General features: G+C 51.0%; 1 protein-coding gene across 6 annotated transcripts in view; it reads right to left on the bottom strand.

The window, feature by feature from the left end:
* LOC106986764 (carboxyl-terminal PDZ ligand of neuronal nitric oxide synthase protein) overlaps positions 1-19,678 on the bottom strand; it is a 281,399-nt gene that overhangs the window by 186,305 nt on the left and 75,416 nt on the right. For 4 of the 6 annotated variants that reach the window (XM_053209649.1, XM_053209651.1, XM_027075068.2 and 1 more), the window contains one exon: positions 18,604-18,675. The exons of the other annotated variants lie outside the window; for them this stretch is intronic. In XM_053209649.1, the coding sequence (XP_053065624.1) occupies positions 18,604-18,675 (72 nt within the window). Of the gene's footprint in view, positions 1-18,603; positions 18,676-19,678 lie in introns of those variants that run through there. 6 annotated transcript variants of the gene reach the window in all.

Genomic DNA, 19,678 nt, shown 5'->3' with positions numbered 1-19,678 from the left:
CGGGTCAGCCACGTGTGAGCCAGCTTCTCCCCCTGTGTCACAGGAGGGTGGCCGGCTCTGCTGCGGGGAAACTCCCCCGGGCTTGGTGGCCTTCCTGCCACATCCGATTCCTCCAGGGCTGCTCCAAATCACATCATCACCGCCCTGTGCGTCCACATCACCTCCCAGAATAAAAAAAAAAAAAAAAAAAAAGTTCTCAGCAACACAGGGGGCAAGGCTCACCGCTCATAAACAAGGGAAGAAGAAAAAGAGAAGAGAACGTCAGCATCTGGGCAGCTCCACAAGAGAACTAGTCCGTTTGCAGAGGCTGCTGACATTGTCCGGGTGAATGAGGGCAGGCAGATCCCTCCAGATGATTTGTCCAATTGGCTTGAAAACTTAGGTCCACGTAAAAATCTGCAGGCCGTTTACAGCAGCTTCATTCCCGAACCGAACTCTGGAAGCAACGAAGCTGCCCTTCAATGAAGAACACTGAACCGGTGACCAGGAAGTGGTAGGTCAATGGCTCGGAATGCTACCCAGCAGTGAAAGGCAAGCCACACACAGACATGGATGAATCTTCTTCTTTTTAAATACCTTTTATTATCACTTAACATTACAGCCTAAGCATCTCTTCTTCCTAGAAATATTTGAACACAATTTTAGTGACTACATTTATAATTCACTTATGGATGGTCTGTAAATCAAATATTTTCTTACTGCTAGACATTCAGTTACATCCACTGTTTTACAGTGGACACATTTTTCATATTTTGGTTATGTTCTATTTTTTAATCAAAATGTATTTTTTTTTCAGGAATAGAACTTGGTGATTCATCACGTACATAGGACACCCAGTGTTCATCCCATTCAGTGCCCTCCTTAATGCCCATCACCCCTTTAGCCCATCCCCCTACCGACCTCCCCTGTCAGCAACCCTCAGTTTGTTCTCTGTATTTAAGAGTCTCTTATGGTTTGTCTCCCTCTCCGTTTCTATCTTATTTTCGCTTCCCTTCTGTTATGTTCATCTGTTTTGGATCTTAAATTCCACGTATGAGTGAAGTCATATAGTATTTGTCTTTCCCGGACTTATTGACTTATCTTCTTAGCATAATGCACCCTGGTTCCATCCACATTGTTGCAAATGGCAAGATTTCGTTCTTTTTGATTGCCGAGGAATATTCCGCTGTATACATATACCACATCGTCTTTATCCATTCATCAGTCAGTGAACATTTGGGCTCTTTCCATATTTTGGTTATTGTCGACAGTGCTGCTATAAACGTTGGGGTGCATGTGTCCCTTCGAATCAGGATTTTTGTATCCTTTGGATAAATACCTAGTAGTGCAATTGCTGGGTCGTAGGGTTGTTCTATTTTTAGTTTTTTGAGGAACCTCCATACTGTTTTCCAGAGCGGCTGCACCTGTTCGCGTTCCCAGCAGCGGTGCAAAAGAGATCCCCTTTCTCCACATCCTCGCCAACATCTGTTGTTGCCTGAGTTGTTCATGGACGTGGATGAATCTTAAACACATATGGCTAAGTGACAGAAGCCGGTATGCCAAAGCTGCCCACCGTGATTGTGACCCTGTGGCATTCTGGCAAAAGCAAAGCTAGAGAGACGGGCCCCGCAGTGGTGGCCAGGGAACTGCAAATACGGGGAGCTGAACAGGTAAAGCACAGGGGCTTATTTAGGGTGGGAAAGTCACTCAGTGTGACCCTGCAATGGTAAATACAGGACATCTAAGCGTTCGTCAAAACCCCGGAGAACGTCACAGCACTGGAGTAACCCTTAATGCACTCAGTTAGGACTAAAACCATGTGGTGGGCGCGGGGAGGGGGAGTCCCGGGCAGGAAGGCAAACTGGGACCCAAGAATCTAAACGTATCACGAACGTATGAAACGGCGTCACTTGAGGTGGGGAGTAAGGTGCTGACCTAGGTGACGCTGGAAAGGTGTGGGGTCTGTCACACCAAAGGCTGGAGGAGGCGTACGTCCACATTGCGTGAGAGTTGACCCAGTGCTTCCCCGCAGGTTCACGATTCTTAAACCACTGCACTGGAACTGGACGACGAAGGGAATGCATGGAGGGAGTTTTCTCACCGCTGGAAAAGGAAGTCCCAGTTAAGCAAAAGGAGAAGGCTAGCATGAGTCATGTGGGAGCAATTAGACCCGGAGGCCCGGCAGGAATTTACATCGAGCTTAACACAGATACAGGTGGTTATGCAGAGAAAGTGATGGAGCACGGTACGTGTGCACAAACCCTTGTACGCCTGCCTGTGTTGCTCTGACAGCTGAGGGGCCTAGGAGCAAAGTTGCATCAGGAACACACACGCGCACCTGGGGCCCACATCCTGCTTTCCCGGCACCATTCTCCAATGAAAGGAGTCAAGGCTTCTTACAGAAATGATGGATTCTAGAACCAGGTCAGGAAATCTACATGAGCCTAGAGCACCTTGTAGTGCGGGGGGGGGGGGGCGCAGGGGAGCACTCAAAAAACCCCACAATGATGGGGTTGTATCCAAGGGATATAGGAAAAAGGGGAAGAGTGCTCAATGGCAAAGCAGAGACAATGTGAGCAACAAACTAAAGTAAGTTATTACCCAGAGTGTGAAATAAGGATCAGCAAGTCCACACGGAAATAAACACTTGAAGAAGCAAAGTGAGGGAGGACAGACAAATCCCCAGGCAGCATTCCATGCAACTTGCTAGATACTCCGTCCTTAGGAACCTAACTCTTCACTCTGTAACTATGGACTACGTGTGACTTTCTTCCAGAGAGGACAGTAAAGAAAGTGGGAAAGAGAAAGACTAACTTCCCAAACGCTACCTCGAGCCATGTAATCAAGGTTAACGTTAACCGCAATTAAGTCATAGGGACAGAATGGGCCCGTGACAGAATGTGCTGAGAAACGACCCTTCACCTCTGTTCTTCCCCAAACACCCTAGTTCACTCATGACACCAGACAAATCCCAACTGAGCGGCCTTTTTTTTTTTTTTTTTTTTTTTACCCATTTGAGAGAGAAAGAGAGAGAGAGAGAACCCACACAAGTATGAGAGGGGCAGAGGGAGAGAGAGAACCCCAAGAGGGCTCAGCACAGAGCCCGACACAGGGCCCTATCCCATGAACCATGAAATCATGATCCAAGTGGAAACCAAGACTCAGACGCTTACCCAACTGAGCCCCCCATCCTATACAACACGCCCAACAAGGAATCCTCAAAACTATCAAGGTCATCAACTACGAGGGAAGGCTAAGAAACCGTCACAGCCAACAGGAGCCTAAGGAGACATGATGACTTAATATCATGTGCTATCTCAGATGGAATTCCTGGAAAAGGGACATTAGGAAGAACTAAGGAATCGCCATCAAGTATGGACTTCAGTCAACAACAACGGATCGAACTTGGTTCATTCAGGTTTCCCAACGTGCCGTGCCAATAAGAGGAGAAACTGGGTGGGGGTATACAGGAACTCCCTGTACTTTCTTTATAATAATTCTGTAAACATAACAACATTTAAAAAAAAAAAAAAAGCTTATTAAAAGAAAAGACTCCCGTTGGGCAGGGGTAAACTCTGCTCTGTGGGTTCACAGAAAAATAGCACTCCATTAACAGGTGGGGTAGTTCATGGCCTGGGTAGTGGACTCTCAGCCCTCAGCGTCCATGCCAGCAAGGTGACTCAAATGGCTCCTGACTTCCCCCCGCTGGCCCTGAGCTGACAGAATGGGACTAAACACAGCCTTGATCTTTGAAAGCTCCGGCGAGGACTAGTGCACTGAACACGGAGGGAACCCCTCCAGAGACGCTCGGTGTCACTCCCCCAGGCACGGAACCCCACACTGCCGGGACGCGTGTGACCAACAAACAGTTGTCACTTGCTCTCACCAAGTCCCAATTCAATACGAACGACCGATTATAACACAAAGCAGGCTGAAATCCCTGAGGAAAGAGGGGGAGGGAGAGACAGACAGACAGACGGCAGCTGAGTTGAGCCACAGCTCAGAAATCACAAAAATTTCCTACCCAAGGTTTTCATCTGACATGGGCCTGAAGACGAAGACGATAGGCAGGCAGCAAAAGGAGAGAATTCCAGAGACAGGGAAGCACGTGACGGGGGACACATCGGACACCACATGTTCGAAGACTAATTTTTCTTAAGTCAGTTTGCCCACAGAACTGGACAGCAATGGGAGAGAAGTTTTGACAGGCACAGCTGGTCCCTGCCCGCCTGCTGAGAACTCCGGGTTTCACTTGCTGGCCATAGGGAGCCACTGAAGACGTTTGAGCAGGGACGTGATGGACCTCCGGCTGGTCCAGAAGCCACGTGCTGGGTGGACAAGACAAGCCCTCCAGCCCTGCCAGCATAGCCTCCTCCATGAGGCCGGACGCACGCCGGCCACACGCACACAGTGGTCCTGCACGCACACTCAAGAGAATGTCCCTTCTCTGTGGGGACAGGACACTGGGTTCTGTTGCTTGTTTTTTTAATTACAGGGAGAGAGCACGCACGCGTGGGGAAGAGGGCCAGAGGGAGACGGACAGAATCTTAAGCAGGCTCCATGCTCAGCGCCGAGCCCAATGGGGGGCTCGATCCCATGATCTGGGCCAAATTCAAGAGTCGGACGTGCAACCGACGGAGCCACCCGGGCGCCCCAGGGCACTGGATTCTTTAAGGGAGCAGCCTGAGTGCCCAGCCAGGCAATTAAATGCAGGGGTGTCTGGGAGTGGATTAAAGTGAAAATCATAAATCAATATGACATCTTTCAATAAACAACCCGGCTACCGACTCCCCACTGGCCCCTTGGCAGGGTGCAGTTGTGTAAAGGCAGCCAAACTCTTGCTCAAATTAAGTGTCATGCCTGCTGAAGGAAGGAGAGGGATCTCTGTAGAAAACCGGGGGCAGGGGCGCAAGAAGGCAGGTGCCGGGAGAAGAGCCAGGGCCCCAGGGCAGCAGGGGCAGCAGCGCGGAGAGGCAGAGGGGTGCCCGGCACCCCCTCGCGGCGGGTCTCATCCAGAAGTGGCACCCGGCATCCTGCTGGTTCGCGTCCGGCACTCCTTCGGAAATCCCGGTCAGGAGAAGCCAACCTTTTATTCTGACCTCAAAGCCCGGTGCTTCAAAGACGGCCCAGCCCGACTCCCCGGCGTGGGACAGCATCTTGGGGTCCGAGCCTCACACCAGGCAGGCGGCCCGACCCCAAAGCGGGCCCGGTTTCGGCGCTGACGCCCGCACTGAGCCAGACTGGATTCCAATCCCTCACGACCTCAGCTCCTAAAGCCCCTTATTCGATAAGCCGCAGTCTCCACCACCTAGAGGAGACCGTGGTTGGAGGCTCCGAGCCTCTCTCCCCATCTTATCCTCACCACGACCTCCTCTTGGTGCTTCGGAGCATGAAGGAAGGAGGCAAGAGAGACAGACCGACCTTTCTGCCCCCAAGCCCGAGACGGCGCCCACACTAACGGCATACGGGTTCTCGGCCTTTGCTCTTCCGAGCCAGCGGGTCCCCTGCTGTCCCCTCTCCCTCCGAGGGGCCTGACCCCAGTTAGCAGCTGTTTCCGAGGCTGTGCCAGTGGAGCCCGGCCGAGGACCGGGCAGGAACGGGTCGGTTTGGGAGCCCCACCTCGGCACACTGGCTCACCCGGCAGCTCCAGGAAGCAGAGATGGGATGGGACCACTGTCAACGGGAAGGAGCAAATGCAGACCACTGCTGAGCCGGCGCAGGGGGGAGCCCGGCAGGGAGGCCAAGGCTGCGCGCTGTGCGAACACGTGACGTCCAACCACAGATGATCTCCAAAGGGCACACTTGGTGGGGATGTAGGTCTATCCTAGAGAAGCAGCGGGGAGCCCAGGTTCTGGAGCCAGATTCCTGGCCAGTGAGCGAGTGTGTGACCTTGGGCACGTGACTGGGAGGGTTCGGGAAGACACCGCAGGCCAAGCGCGCAGAACGGCACCTGTCGCGTGACAACTGATGACGGCGACGTTCGACTCGCTGCCGTTGCTACAGGTGAACCAGGCTCTTAATGCCTGCGCGTCTAGGTCTGGGTGCCCGGGTCACCTAGAAGAAATCAAACCATCCCCTCCCTGTTCTTTGCCGGATTTTCCAGGACGGGGCTTTCAGGTTCATACCTCTGAAGAATGAAGAAGGCGCCGAGTCCGATTTTAAAATATTAACACATACCTTGAACTCTGCCAACTGCCTTCTCTTCCAGCATCTCCCAGGGCAGGGCGAACAAAGACCCACTCTGCAGGAGAAAGCCAGGATTGTGCACTTCACCCACCTGTCAAGCCCCGTGGAGATGACACCATTAAAAAAAAAAAAAAAAAAAAGAATGCCGCTTCTTCTCAGCAGGGTTAGCGGTTAAGGAAACTGCTAAGATCACACTCAACAGCAGGGCTGAGTTCACTAAGGAGAAGCAATTCGTCACCCCCGCAGCCGACTGCCACGTGGACCTCTCCGGGGGAACAGCAGCTGCCCCATTATTTTTCACACTGTTGAAAAGCCAAAGGGCCGGCTGCCATACAGGATAGGCAGGCACAGCACGTTTTCCATCGAGATCCGGGGAGGGAAGCACCAGATTCAACCCGGGGTTGCGACACCAGGCGGGAGACCGCACCAGCGAGGGTCCGGGGCCGCCCGTCTCGAGGCCTTCTGGGTCCAACAACCACCTGTCTGCACGTGCACGTGACAGTTTACAAAGCCTTTCACGTGGGGTCTCTCTTTTTTTTTGTTTTAATGTTTATTTTTGAGAGAGACACAGAAAGCAAGCAGGGGAAGGGCAGAGAGAGGGAGACACAGAATCCAAAACAGGCTCCAGGCTCTGAGCTGTCACCACAGAGCCTGACACGGGGCTCGAACCCACAAACCACGAGATCACGACCCGAGCTGAAGTCGGATGCTTAGCTGACTGAGCCGCCCAGGCGCCCCTCATTTAACCTGCACGAAGCAACTACTCCGTGTCCCCGTCACATCCCCAGCAGGGCTGGAAAGGAGACGCCCCCAACTACTGGATTATTGACCACAGGCTAGCCCGTGCTAAGGACCAGACACCCATCAACTGCCTTTAATTCCTGCAGGGTTGCCCTGTTTTAAGAAGAGCTAGCAGCTGTGAAACTTCCCCCGACTCTCAGGATGATGATCACAGTCCGAGCCCTCCAGGACACAAATGCGTCGTGGTAAATGCAGAGACAGAGGTCTCCAGAGAGGGAGAGTCTCCAGAAGGGACGAAAAGTCCCCCTGCCTTGTAGAAGATAAGCAGAAGTTCAGCTGAGTCCTGATTGAGAAGGGGGTGCTTCTCAGAGGGAAGAGCAGAGGTGGACCCCCAGACAGGCCACACGCAGGGCCCTCTGAGCAAGAGGACCACCGATGTGGCCTGAGCTTCCCAGCAGCACCCCGTATGTCTTGCACGGAGTTGAGGCTCCAGCCTGCAGGTGAGGAATCATCACCCAGTGGTTTTAAGCAAGACAACTCTTGCAGACTGGCCTTTAGATAGAGGAGCTGGGCAGCCGTGTGGAGGACGGATAGGATGTGGTCCAGCCGCCGTGTGAACGGCTAGTGCAGCCGTCCAAGCAGTAAGAGGACATGGTCCTCCCCAGGCAGGGACTCACGGGGAGACACGCGATTGAGAAATATTTCAGAGGCAAAGCTGGTAAGGGTGACGAATGTGGGGGCAGACACAGAAAAGAGTCTATGACCCTGAGGTTTCTGGCTTCCGTTCCTGCATGGATAAGATGCCTGCCATGAGGTAAGAGAGCGCGAGGAGCGAAACGACCCCGGGAGAGGGTTCCCAGCAAAAAGAAGAGACCACGAAAATGATGAGGTCCATTTCTGACACAGTGAATTTAAGGAGCCTTTGGGACATCCAAATGGGGGTGTCGCACAGGATGTGCGAGTCTCCAACTCTAAAAAAGTCGTTTCTAAAAATCAGACGATGGCCTTCTTGACATCTCATGCTGTACAACGTCTGGCCGTGTGCCCAGACTAGAGAAAGGCACAATCAGGGACACGGACGATGCCGCCTGGAGCGACACGCAGTAAAGCAGGGCCCGGCAGCACATTCTCGGAGGTTCTGAGCAGGACGTCTGAGCCAGGAGTGAGCAGGCTGCAGCCTCGTCTCGGTTCTGATACCACAACCATACCAGCCCTGTGACTCGGGACGCGTTAGTTAGCCTCTCTGTGCCTCAGTTTCCTCATCTATAAAATGAGATGACGATCGTACCTATGCCACACAGAGCTGTGGTAGGATCAAGTAACACTTGTGAAGCACTTTGCATGGAACCTAGCACTGTGACAGCAAATGGTACAATCTATATTCAAATTTGGTTACTACTGGTAAGGACAACAATATCCAGGGGCACCTGGGGGGCTCAGTCAGTTAGCGTCTGACTTCGGCTCAGGTCATGATCTCGCAGTTCATGGGTTGGAGCCCCGCGTCGCGCTCTCTGCTGTCAGCATGGAGCCCGCCTCGGATCCTGTGTCCCCATCTCTCTCTGCCGCTCCCCTTCTCACACCTTCTCTCTCTCCAAAATAAACATTTAAAAAAAAAATCACTATCATTAGTTTGAGCAAGTCACTTCTCCATGATCATTCTTACCTGCAAAGCAAGGGTAATACCTGCTTTTTACAGGGTTACTAGAAACCAAAATTTGAGGACAATGGACGTGAACACTGACTTAACTATAAAGTACTCCTGTGTAACGGATCAGACCTCTCCGCAGGGGACAGGGGTTTCCCTCCCGGCGGCTCAGGTCCTCAGCGGCCGGTTCTGAGGTCTTGGTCTGGGGGTGTGCATCGCTCTCCTGGAGGACGCGGCTTTAGATCCAAAGAGGAAACAGCCACACACTAAAGCCTGTGTGCAGAAAAGATACTAGTCAATTAAAAGGAATCAAGTGTTTGACATACGCTACAATATGGATGGTCCTTGAAAACACCTTGCGTGGTGAAATACACCAGAGAGAGACAGACACGTGTTGTAGGAGATTCTACTTAGGGGAGGAAGCCAAAATAGGCAAAATCATAGAGACAGAAGGCAGAATAGAGGTTACCAGGAGCTGAGGGGAAAGAGGCAGTGATGTTTAATGGGTACACAGCTCGCATTGGGGTCGATGAAAAGGTTTAGGATACAAGTAGTGGTGACGGGTACAGAGTCTTGTGAACGTATTTAATGCCACTGAGTTGTGCACTTACAAATGGTTACAATAAGCATCATGGTAGGTAGATTTAAAAATCCACATGGGGCGCCTGGGTGGCGCAGTCGGTTAAGCGTCCGACTTCAGCTCAGGTCACGATCTCGCGGTCCGTGAGTTCGAGCCCCGCGTCGGGCTCCGGGCTGATGGCTCAGAGCCTGGAGCCTGCTTCCGGTTCTGTGTCTCCCTCTCTCTCTCTGCCCCTCCCCCGTTCATGCTCTGTCTCTCTCTGTCTCAAAAATAAATAAAACATTAAAAAAAAAAAATTAAAAATCCACAGAAGCCATCAAAACAAGGAGCAGCTGGTCAGTTACACATGGGTCCCCAAAGGCTGGCTGCTGTGGCGGCAATGAACTTGGGCTCTTCATATCCTCCTGGTGTGATGGATAAACATTGCTGGCTTTAGGTATTAAGTGGGCCGGTGCAAGAATCTGTCGACCGGGCTGGGCAGTATGCAAATGCTCCCGTGGAAACCCAATTACATTATTTCTTACTCTTGAGCATGCACGGCTGTAATAAAGACAGGTGTTTGGCTTTGGTAACAACGGATTCTTACTAACTCCTCTGCTGATGGATAACGCATTTGGCAGTTCTGCCCCAGTTTTAAAATCCTTCCTGAATCACTCACTTCGGGAGCAGAATCACTCACTTCTTGTACAGGGTACGTTTTCGGTCTGGTACGGATTCAGGGGAAAGATAAATGCATTTTCTCACGTGTGGTCAGGCACCCAGGGATTCACTTGGGGTGAACCAGATTCTCACGAGGTATAATCTGCCTTCCCCGCGTGGGACTCTTGAGTCTCCAGCCACACTGACGACCTTCTCCCTTCTCAGAGCAAAACCCACTCCTGCCCCAGGGCCTTTGCACTGCTTCTCTCCCTCTGTCTGGATATCTTTCTCCAGAGATTCACAGAGTCCTCCCTCCCTTCCGTATTCACACCTCTACAGACTCCAAGGTCACCATAACCCAGAGGCCTTTTCCGGCGATCTGTATAAAATAGCACCCATCCTACCTCCTGACACCATCTATCCTGTTTGGTGCTTTATCTTCCCGCAGACAAGTCACATGTGACACGGTAGGGTAACCATCTACTACCTCCATCTCAACCAGAATATAAGCTCCAGGCAGACAAGCCCTTGGTCTTGTAGACTGCCGTATCCCCAGAGCCTAAAACAATATTGGCTCACAAAAGACGTTGATACTTTTTTCTTTTTTAAATGAGCGCAGAAAAAAATTGAAGTTATGCTATCAGCATACTATTCTTCATATCGATGAGAATGCCTTGCCCCAGCATCCCTCAGAAAGCAACGATCCCTTTCTCGTTTGGCTGAGAAAGAGCCCTAGTAACCTCCCCGTCACACGCCATTCAAGACATAGCAAGTGTTTTCGGAAGTTTAATGAAGTCTGGCCCGCTTTTAAAGAAAAAAAGATTTTCACAAACAGCATTTGAATAAATGACACGTGGCACATCCGCACTATGGAATATTACTCAGTAACAAAAAGAAATGAAGTGTTGATACGTGCCACGACATAAACGAACCTCGAAAACATCACACTAAGTGGAAGAAGCCAGACATCAAAGGCCATGTACTGACGATGCCATTTATAGGAAATGTCCAGAACAGACAAATCCATAAAGACAGGAAACAGATTAGCGGCTGGGGGCCTCAAGGGAGAGACTGAGAAGTGCTGGCTAAGAAGTGGGATTTCTAAGAATGAGATCCTGCCATTTGCAACAACGTGGATGGAACGGGAGGGTATTCTGCTAAGTGAAATAAGTCAGGCAGAGAAAGACCGAGATCATATGTTTTCACTCACATGTGGAATTTGAGAAACTTAACAGAAGACCATGGGGGAAAGGAAGGAAAAATAAGTTACAAAGAGAGAGGGAGGTAAACCATAAGAGACTCTTAAATACAGAGAACAAGCTGAGCGTTGATGGGGGTGGGGGGAGAGGGGAGAATGGGTGATGGGCACTGAGGAGGGCACTTGTTGGGACGAGCACTGGGTGTCCTAGGTAAGTGATGGATCACAGGAATCTACTCTCGCCGCCAAGACTATACTGTATACGCTGTATGTTAGCTAACGTGACAATAAATCACTTAAACGAGAAAAAATTGGGATTTCTTCTCGGGGTGATAAAAATGCTCTAAAATCGACTGTGGTAACGACAGCAAAACACCAAAAATAGACTACAACCTGATGAATTATATACACTTTAAACGGGTGAATCGTAGGAGATGTGATTAGGTCTCAACAAAGCAGCTCCCAAAACGAGCGCTAACAAATCGTGCTTGTCACATCATTCAATACGTAGGGCCTAAAACTACACAGCAAGTACCCATACATCCACAGCCTGCACACGTTTCTCAATTAAACACAACTTATACGCCCAGTAACTTCAGAGAAGAGTTTATTTCACTGAAATCCCGTCACTGCTCACAAGGCGACCAAGTGACCACCTCACCCAAGTTCTTCTAAGTCTGGGGTACGCAAACTCAGGGGTGATACTCGGAATTTTGACAACCAGGAAAGCTCAGGTGCCAATGAATCAGAAGAGATGCCGGAACTAACCAGGACAAGTGCCAGTCCCATCAGCCATGAGCATCTCAACCAGCGCCCCAGGGACCTGCCTTCCGTCCCAGGCCCCACACACCGAACCCATTCTCTGCCACTTTCCTCCGCTCAAACCGCCGCACGGTCTTAATTCCAAACAGGGCACAGTACAGTCATGTGTCCCACGCCTTATGGGAATTCATCATAGTCATATTATGAACTTTTCTTTCTCCGCAGCGCATGATGATGACGGAAGAACTATTTGGTGCCAACGTCAGCAGACAAACACAACTGCGGACCATAAATTAGCTGAAGGTGCTGGGGCAGAGGGGGGCCCTCCCACAGGCCGGAACAGGCTTACGTTACTTTACTAGGATCAAATGAAAACGGACATTTTTTTGAATTCTTACAGAGGACTCTCAGACCCTGGAGAACACACCCATAGATTCCAAGAGTGCCACGGATCCCCCTCTGAGAAACACTCATCTACAGACTAAGGGAAAAAAGTAACTGACACACAGAGCTGACGAGGTCTTTTCTAGCAAACACTCACCAGGCGCCTGTGTGTGTCCGGCAGCCATCTTGTGCAGTCTTCTCACCCCACTGTCCCTCCCCGGTACACACTAGAAAGGAGGGGGAGGAACTATTATCGACAGAGCACCACCCACACGAGGGCTTTGCTCAGTGCTCTGCACGCACACACGTAACCGTAACAGCTATCTGCCAAGAAGACATCCCAATTTTACCGATGATTAAACAAAGGCCAATGGGGTAAGAACCTTGTGCAGTCGTTCAGGCAGCACACAGAAGGCGGGATCTGAGCAGACGGCGTCCTGGCCCCACGCAAGGGCACCTCAGTAAAGGGGTGGAATCTTTCCAATCCCTGCTACAAGCCTAACGCTCTGACCCCTTTGTGGTAGGCAGAGTAGGGACACCGCCACCCATGAGGTCCCCAACCTCGTCTCCAAAACCCGTGACTAGGTTACCCTACACGGCAAAAGGGGATCTGCTGGGGCTCTGAGATGGGAGATAAACCTGGATCGTCAGGGGAGGGCAGGAAGGAGAGGCCTGTGTGAGGACAAGGGTCCTGACCAGGGAAAGGGAAGGCAGGGGGCCCAGAGCAGAGGGCAGAGTGCCGTGGCTGATGGCTCGGGAGATGGAAGGGGGTCCAGGCCCAGGAATCCAGGCAGCCTCTAAGCTGGACAAGCAGGCACACAGATGTGCTCCTGGAGCCTCAGGAAGGAAAGCAGTCTTGCCAATTCCTTGATTTCAGCCCCGTTTCAAATTTGTGACCCCCAAGCAAGATGATCACCTTGTGGCGTTCTAAGCCTCTCCATTTGTAGTCACTGGTTACGGCAGCCACGGGAAATTAACAGGGCCAGGCTAGGGTGGCGAGTGCTAGTTTTGTGTGACCGGTGTTCCGAGGAGGACGGGCCAGCTCCCAGCCCGAGGAGGAAGACCGTGAACAACAAAGGAGCAGATGCTGCTGCGGGAACCACGTTACACGCAGTGAGGACGTGACTGCTGGGACTTACCGGCCGTGGGGAAGGAGACCCGGGCAAGGACAGGAGACCCACACCATGGCAGACCCTGCTCCATAAAGCCCACCAGCCCCCAGGACCCGGATGTTCTCTGGACGGCATTTCACTCATGTTCTCCCAAGGGGTTGTTTTTTTTTTCCTTTTCCCTTGAGAAAAAGTTCTGGAAGAGTCGGCAATCCCAGAAGGGAGCTGTGGCCGACTGGAGGACTTGGCCACTTCCTGGTCACCAGCCCATTCTGTTCAAGGCCGCATGACCACACCACCCCTGAGCAGCCACACTTGAGAAATCAAGCCACGATTAAACCAAAAACTCTGCGGGCGCCTGAGTGGCTCACTCAGTTAAATGTCTGACTTCGCCTCAGGTCACGATCTCACGGTTTGTGAGTTCGAGCCCGGCAACGGGCTCTGTGCTGACAGCTTGGAGCCTGGAGCCTGCTTTGGATTCTGTGTCTCCCTCTCTCTCTGCCTCTCCCCTGGTCATGCTCTGTCTCTCTCAAAAATAAACATTTAAAAGAAAAAAAAAAAAAAAAAGCAAAAACAGAAAACTCTGGTCCCCTGCTGGGCCACTGTGAAAGCTGTCTGCCATGTGGCCGGGACTTCATCCAGCCCACAGCCAGAGGGGCCTCAGCGGGAGACCAAGCATCTCTGAACGCATCTGGATACAAGCAGTACAAGTGACTTCAGGGCCAGGAGTCACAAGCGGATACACGGCTGTGGGGATCTGTCCCCTGGTGTTTTAACAGACAGACATTCGGTCTCTGGCCACAAAGACGGCTGTCTGTCCCCTCTCCAGCACCAAAGGCGCAGCAAGATGCCTCTCCCCTTCCCCACCTGGGGCTTCCCTTCTAGAAGCTACTACACGTTCCAAAGGTGAGGAGGTAAGGCGACACCAGGTGCCACGCTGGAGCCCCGCCTGGCTCCCCACCCACCGGAGTCCAGAGCATTCCTCCTTCCCGGCCCACCCCCCGCTCCCCCCTCCCCGTCTTGGCACAACCCCTCCTTTATGCTCACGTGGTTATCATCTAAGATTAATTTTCTGAGTCACTCAACAAAAGTCTACTGAGCACAGGCTGTCATGCTGACAGATTGGAAAGTCACTCAAAAACCACAGAAGAGAGGTGCCCTAGAACACAGGAAGGAACAAAACGATCAGGTGGGGGAGGGCCGCCCCAAGGCAGCGAGGGCTGCGCTGAAATCCGTGAAAAGACGTTGCCAGTTTTAAGGACTTGCACGGAGCAACTGAGGGTCTCTCGGTGTATTTACCTGCATTTAACTGCGTTTCCAAAATGCTTCAAAACTCAGGTATTAGAGTTACTGCCATCCACAACCCCAAGCCCAGTCCTCACAAGTACGGTATGAGGAACCTGCATGCCCTGGCATGGGGACAGTTCAGCCAGGAGGACTCTGTGACAGCAAGCAACCTAGCAGTCACCGGGAATGCATGCTCTGCTTCCTGAGACCCCCCTGCCCCCCAACAGGTCCCGTCCAGAAAAGGAAAGCCCATCTATTTAAAGGGCCAGCATCAAGAAGTTACGTGTGTTACTAAGGAGAAAAAAAAAAATCTTGAAACCCTCGCGTACCACTGGTGAGAGTTTCAAACGGTACGACCATTATGGAAGACAATACAAAACATTAAAAATAGAATCACCATATAATTGAACAATCGCCCATCTGGGTAGAGACCCAAAATTATTCAAAGCAGGATTTCAGAGATATCTGCACATCCATGGTCACGGCGGCACTATTCACGACAGCCAAGAGGGGGAAGAAACCCAAGCGTCCGTCAACAGACGACTGGATAAAGAAAATGTGTTCATTACACACACACACTTGAATACTACGCAGCCTTACAAAGGAGAGAAATCCCGTCACGTGCCACAGCATACAGGAACCTCAGGGACATTATGCTACAGGAACTAAGCCAGTCGCGAAATGACAAATACAACAGGACTCCATTGATGAGGTATCCAAGCAGCCAAAATCATAGAAACAGAGTATGCAGGTGGTTGCCAGGGCGCCTGGGTGGCTCCGTTGGTTAAGCGTCTGACTTCAGCTCAACTCACGATCTCACGGTTCACGGGTTCAAGCCCCGCATCGGGCTCTGTGCTGACAGCTCAGAACCTGGAACCTGCTTCGGATTCTGCGTCTCCCTCTCTCTCTGCCGCCCCCCCCCACTCTGTCTCTCTCCCAAAAATAAACATTAAAAACAATTTTTTTTAATAGTCACATTTAATGTTTTTTAACCATTGTTTTAAAAAATCTCGAAAGCACAGTACAAAAGAAAAAAGACGCCAAAAACACATGACATAAATTTTAAGAGAAAATCTGTATGGCAAGACAAAGAAGAAGCAGAGAGAGGGAAGAACAAAACACAGGTCACATCAACAAAGTCCAAACACTCAGTGGGGAGCCGACACTCCAGTGGGGGACTGAGGAAGGGACAGGGGTCCATACACCTGCTGCGGCCTCAGCTCTGAAGGTGCATCTGGCCCCCCTCAGGCCGGTCCCTTCTCTCTGATACCCCATCCCCTGTCCCGTGCAGAGCTCCGGAGAGATCAGAGAGACTGGCAGGTCAAGGGCTTGACAAGACACCCAGGTGTAAGACCCAGTCATCGAAGGACCAGCACTCTGGTCCTGAGGACCAGCACTCTGAGGACCAGCACTCCGCACCGGCCAAGCTGGGAGGCCTGCGTCTCTGGATCTGCAAGAGCAGCCGGCAACCCAAACCCGAGTCTGCTGCCCAGCGCTGGCCTGGCACCGTTCCACAGAGAAACAAAGTCAGGAACGGTCATTTACACGGAAACCCCATGCCTCAGTCCTTGACAACTGTAATTACAACCAAACAGCTTGTGAAAGGGAGAGCAGAAAATAGCAGCCCGGATCTAGCCGTGAATTGGAGGTTTCGGGGTAAAACACACACCCAGAGCGCTTGCTGTCATGGCGGCCAGTCTAAACAAGCGACTGGCCAGCCAGACCAAGCCGCTTTCTGGCCAGTGTGTTTCTCCCTCTGATTTAATGAGCTGCTGGCTCATTAAGCACTAGAAGCAGGTCACAGGGAAGGGACTTGCTGGCACAAGGCCACACGGGCTGACAAGTGACAAGGGCAGAGGAGACAGGGGCCACTCCAGCCCCCAACACATGGCCAGTCCTGCCGGATGCCCCGGGGCCTCCATAGCTTTGAGGTGATGCCTTCTGCAGAGGTACGCTCTGTTCCTTCCACAAAGTGGTGTTTCTGCCATGGACTCCCTCGCCAGGGAAGTTCCACGTCCTAAGCCTTGGTTTGCCAACTGGGCCGATCACCCAAAAGATCATTCGAGAGCAGGGTCACAGAGGCGGCAGCACCGTCCTGGGCGTGAGCCCCAGCTCCACCTACTGACAGCAGCTTGACCTAGAACTACCTCCCCCAAACTCTGTTTCCTCACCTACAAAATGCGATCGTATCCTCGCCTCACCTAGAGTAGTCGCGAATCACTATTTCTAGACTAAAAGGCCTAATGAAGCACCTCACACATACTTCGTGCTGAGCGGTAACTATTTCCATTGACGGCTAATATTAACAGAGATAGGACTCTAACTATGGTAAAGGTATTAACGACAACATAGTCCCCCATGTCTTAGTTCGACATGAAGAAAAGAGGCATTTTCGGTGAAACCCCAAGGACAGGCCAGCCCCAGGCTGCAATAACGCCAACCGTGGTGAGGGCACAGGCCATCCCAGCACAGGGAACGCCTCCCCCAGACGCCCCCCAACCAAGGCTGCTGGGCTTTCTATCTGAACAGGAAGATGAAGAAAGTAGAGGAAAGACCTGGGAATATACTTAATGCCAAGCCTGAAGCCACAGGGATGAAGAATCTCACAATCTCTCGAGAGCGAGGAGAGAACTACACACAGGTCACATGCCCACCATCTCCTAGACCCCAGGATTCCTCAGGACCCCTCTCTCTCTGAGATTTAATCTAAAAAAAAAATGAGGGTAACAGGACCCCCCCTCGACAGCTTGCTGTGGACATCAAATGAACCCACATGAAGGTGCTTTGAAGCAACTCATTCCCACAACCATGAAAAACAGCACTGTTTTTTTGATAGTTTCAACAAATACAACTTAATAAAAAATGCTGAAGAATTGGGAGGATCAAGGCAGTGAAAATGTGGTTTGTTGTTGTTGTTGTTTTTAACGTTTTGAGAGAGAGCATGCACCAGCAGGGGAGGGGCAGAGAGAGAGAAAGAATCGCAAGCAGGCTCTGTTCTGGAAGCTCAATGCGGGGCTCAAACTCACGAACCGTGAGATCATGACCTGAGCCGAAATCAAGAGCCAGACGCTTAACCGACTGAGCCACCCAGGCGCCCTGAAAAAGTTATTTTAATAGGCTAACGAACTGCTCAGATAAACAGGGACAAACATGCTAATTTTCATCCCAAATCTGCTGTCCCCAACCTGAGGTTTCTTCAGGGGAGAGGAATTGGCTGGAAGTAAAATTGGTGAACAGCCAACTGGAGCTCCCAACATCTGCTACACGTTTTCCATTTAGGTGGTAGATTCTTCTGCAAACAAAGAGCCCAAAACAGGCTGCATCCTGGATGACCAATCCAGCCACCTCCAACACCTATTCTCTCCAAAAAGTTATGCAATGCCATTTGACCAATCGCTTAACCTACCTTCGAAATGTACAAAATTTCAAGTAGCTCCTATGTCAATGCAGAGCACACAGACAAATTCCTTCACGGTGATCAGAAGGCAGCTTCGTTTTTGTTCAGTCTCTGCTCTGTGTACCAGAGTCGGAAAGCGACGGGCTGGAATGTTTTCCAGACGCTGCTAGAAGGTGCCCGAAATGCCACAAGAGAACGCACACACACCCTTTCGGGGCCCAAAGCAACTGATCGAGGAAATTATGCTGAAATCCCACGTTTGTTCTTAAAAATTCAAGTCAACCTTTTTACATACCACAATAAATTGCTTTACCTTTTTAGTGTTTTTGAGTCAATTAACAGCTAATTATCAGACATTTCCCCTAAAATCCGAATTAAAAAGATACGTCAGCATTCTCTCTCACTCCCCAGCGGACCCCACACACCCTCAAGGGCACCTGCATCTCCGTTTCAGGAGCAGCGGGGCAGCGGAAGAGTGGGGGGGATAGTGTCCCCCCAGCCACCACATCAATTTAATCCTTGGCCTTTAATCCAGATGAACCACCCGACTCAGAACAGCTTCCCTGGAGAGTGGAGGAGAGGGGTCTGCGGTTGGCGGTGGGCGCAGCCTCCCACCTTGGTACCCCCAGCACATCTAAAAGGGCACCAGCTAAGATGCTCGAGTTGACCCCACCCAGCCCACCTCCGGCCACTCACCCGTATCCGGCGCATGGCCGCCACGATCTCCACTCTGCTATTGGGCCTCGGCACATCCAGGCTTCCGACGTACTGTGGGGAGGAAGCAAGCACTCATTGAGAAGAGGGACAGCAAGGGACCCCGGTCACAGAATGTTAGCGGAGGGAAGGAGATCCAGTTAAGCTCCCTATTTTGTGGAGGAGGAAACCGAGAGCCAAAGGGGTGTCTCGTTCGGGGCCTACTTCTAACTTTATAAAAATCAACGCAAGAAACCAATGCTTCCTTTGTCATCCTGCTCCTCATCAGAAATGAGGCCGAGCATGGTGTTCAAGCAGGTTCCTGAATCAGAAAGACTTGGGTGGGATGAATCTCCCACCGCTATCTTTGGGGGGAGGCGCTTGGCCTTTGTCTCAATTTCCTCACCTGTAAAATGGGATTCCAGTAAAGATCAAATGCGAGGAGGTATAAAATGTCTTACACAGATATGCTTTGCTTATATTAAAGCAGACCCCCCCCCCTTCAAAAAAAAAAGGAATATGTGCTTTTTTCAATTAACGGCACTTCATTGAGTTAGCCCTCGATGTTATAGGGACCTCACACACTTGATTAAGTTCCTAACTGGAGGACAGGAACACGCTAATTATGTTTTATTTAAAATTTGAATCTTCTAAAAAAGAAAAAAGAAAACTTAATCTTCTGAAACGTTTCAAAACACAAAATGACATCCAGGTTAATGTTTAATACATGGATACTTCCTCACGGTATACTATTCTAATAATGTAGAAATATGCTGAGCAACATAACCCCCCCCCCCAGCCCGTTGATAGTCTGACATACTCTTTTTGTATGCTGATGGGCACATGTATTCGTAGTCACAAAGGAATTTATTTTACGTAAAAAGGTTCGCTCTTCGCACTGTCCTACAACTTGATTTCTTTTTAACTTTTTTTTTAACTTTATTTTTATTTATTTGGGGGGGGGGCAAGCAGAGGAGGGGCAGAGAGAGAGGGAGACGATCCCAAGCAGGCTCCGCGCTATCGGCACAGAGCCTGACGCGGGGCTCGAACTCACACACCGTAAGATCGTGACCTGAGC

Source organism: Acinonyx jubatus, chromosome E4 (genome assembly GCF_027475565.1).
Source record: "Acinonyx jubatus isolate Ajub_Pintada_27869175 chromosome E4, VMU_Ajub_asm_v1.0, whole genome shotgun sequence".
Classification (NCBI taxonomy): domain Eukaryota; kingdom Metazoa; phylum Chordata; class Mammalia; order Carnivora; family Felidae; genus Acinonyx; species Acinonyx jubatus.
The sequence above is the reverse complement of the archived record's forward strand: the minus strand, read 5'-3'. Positions and strand labels throughout refer to the sequence as shown.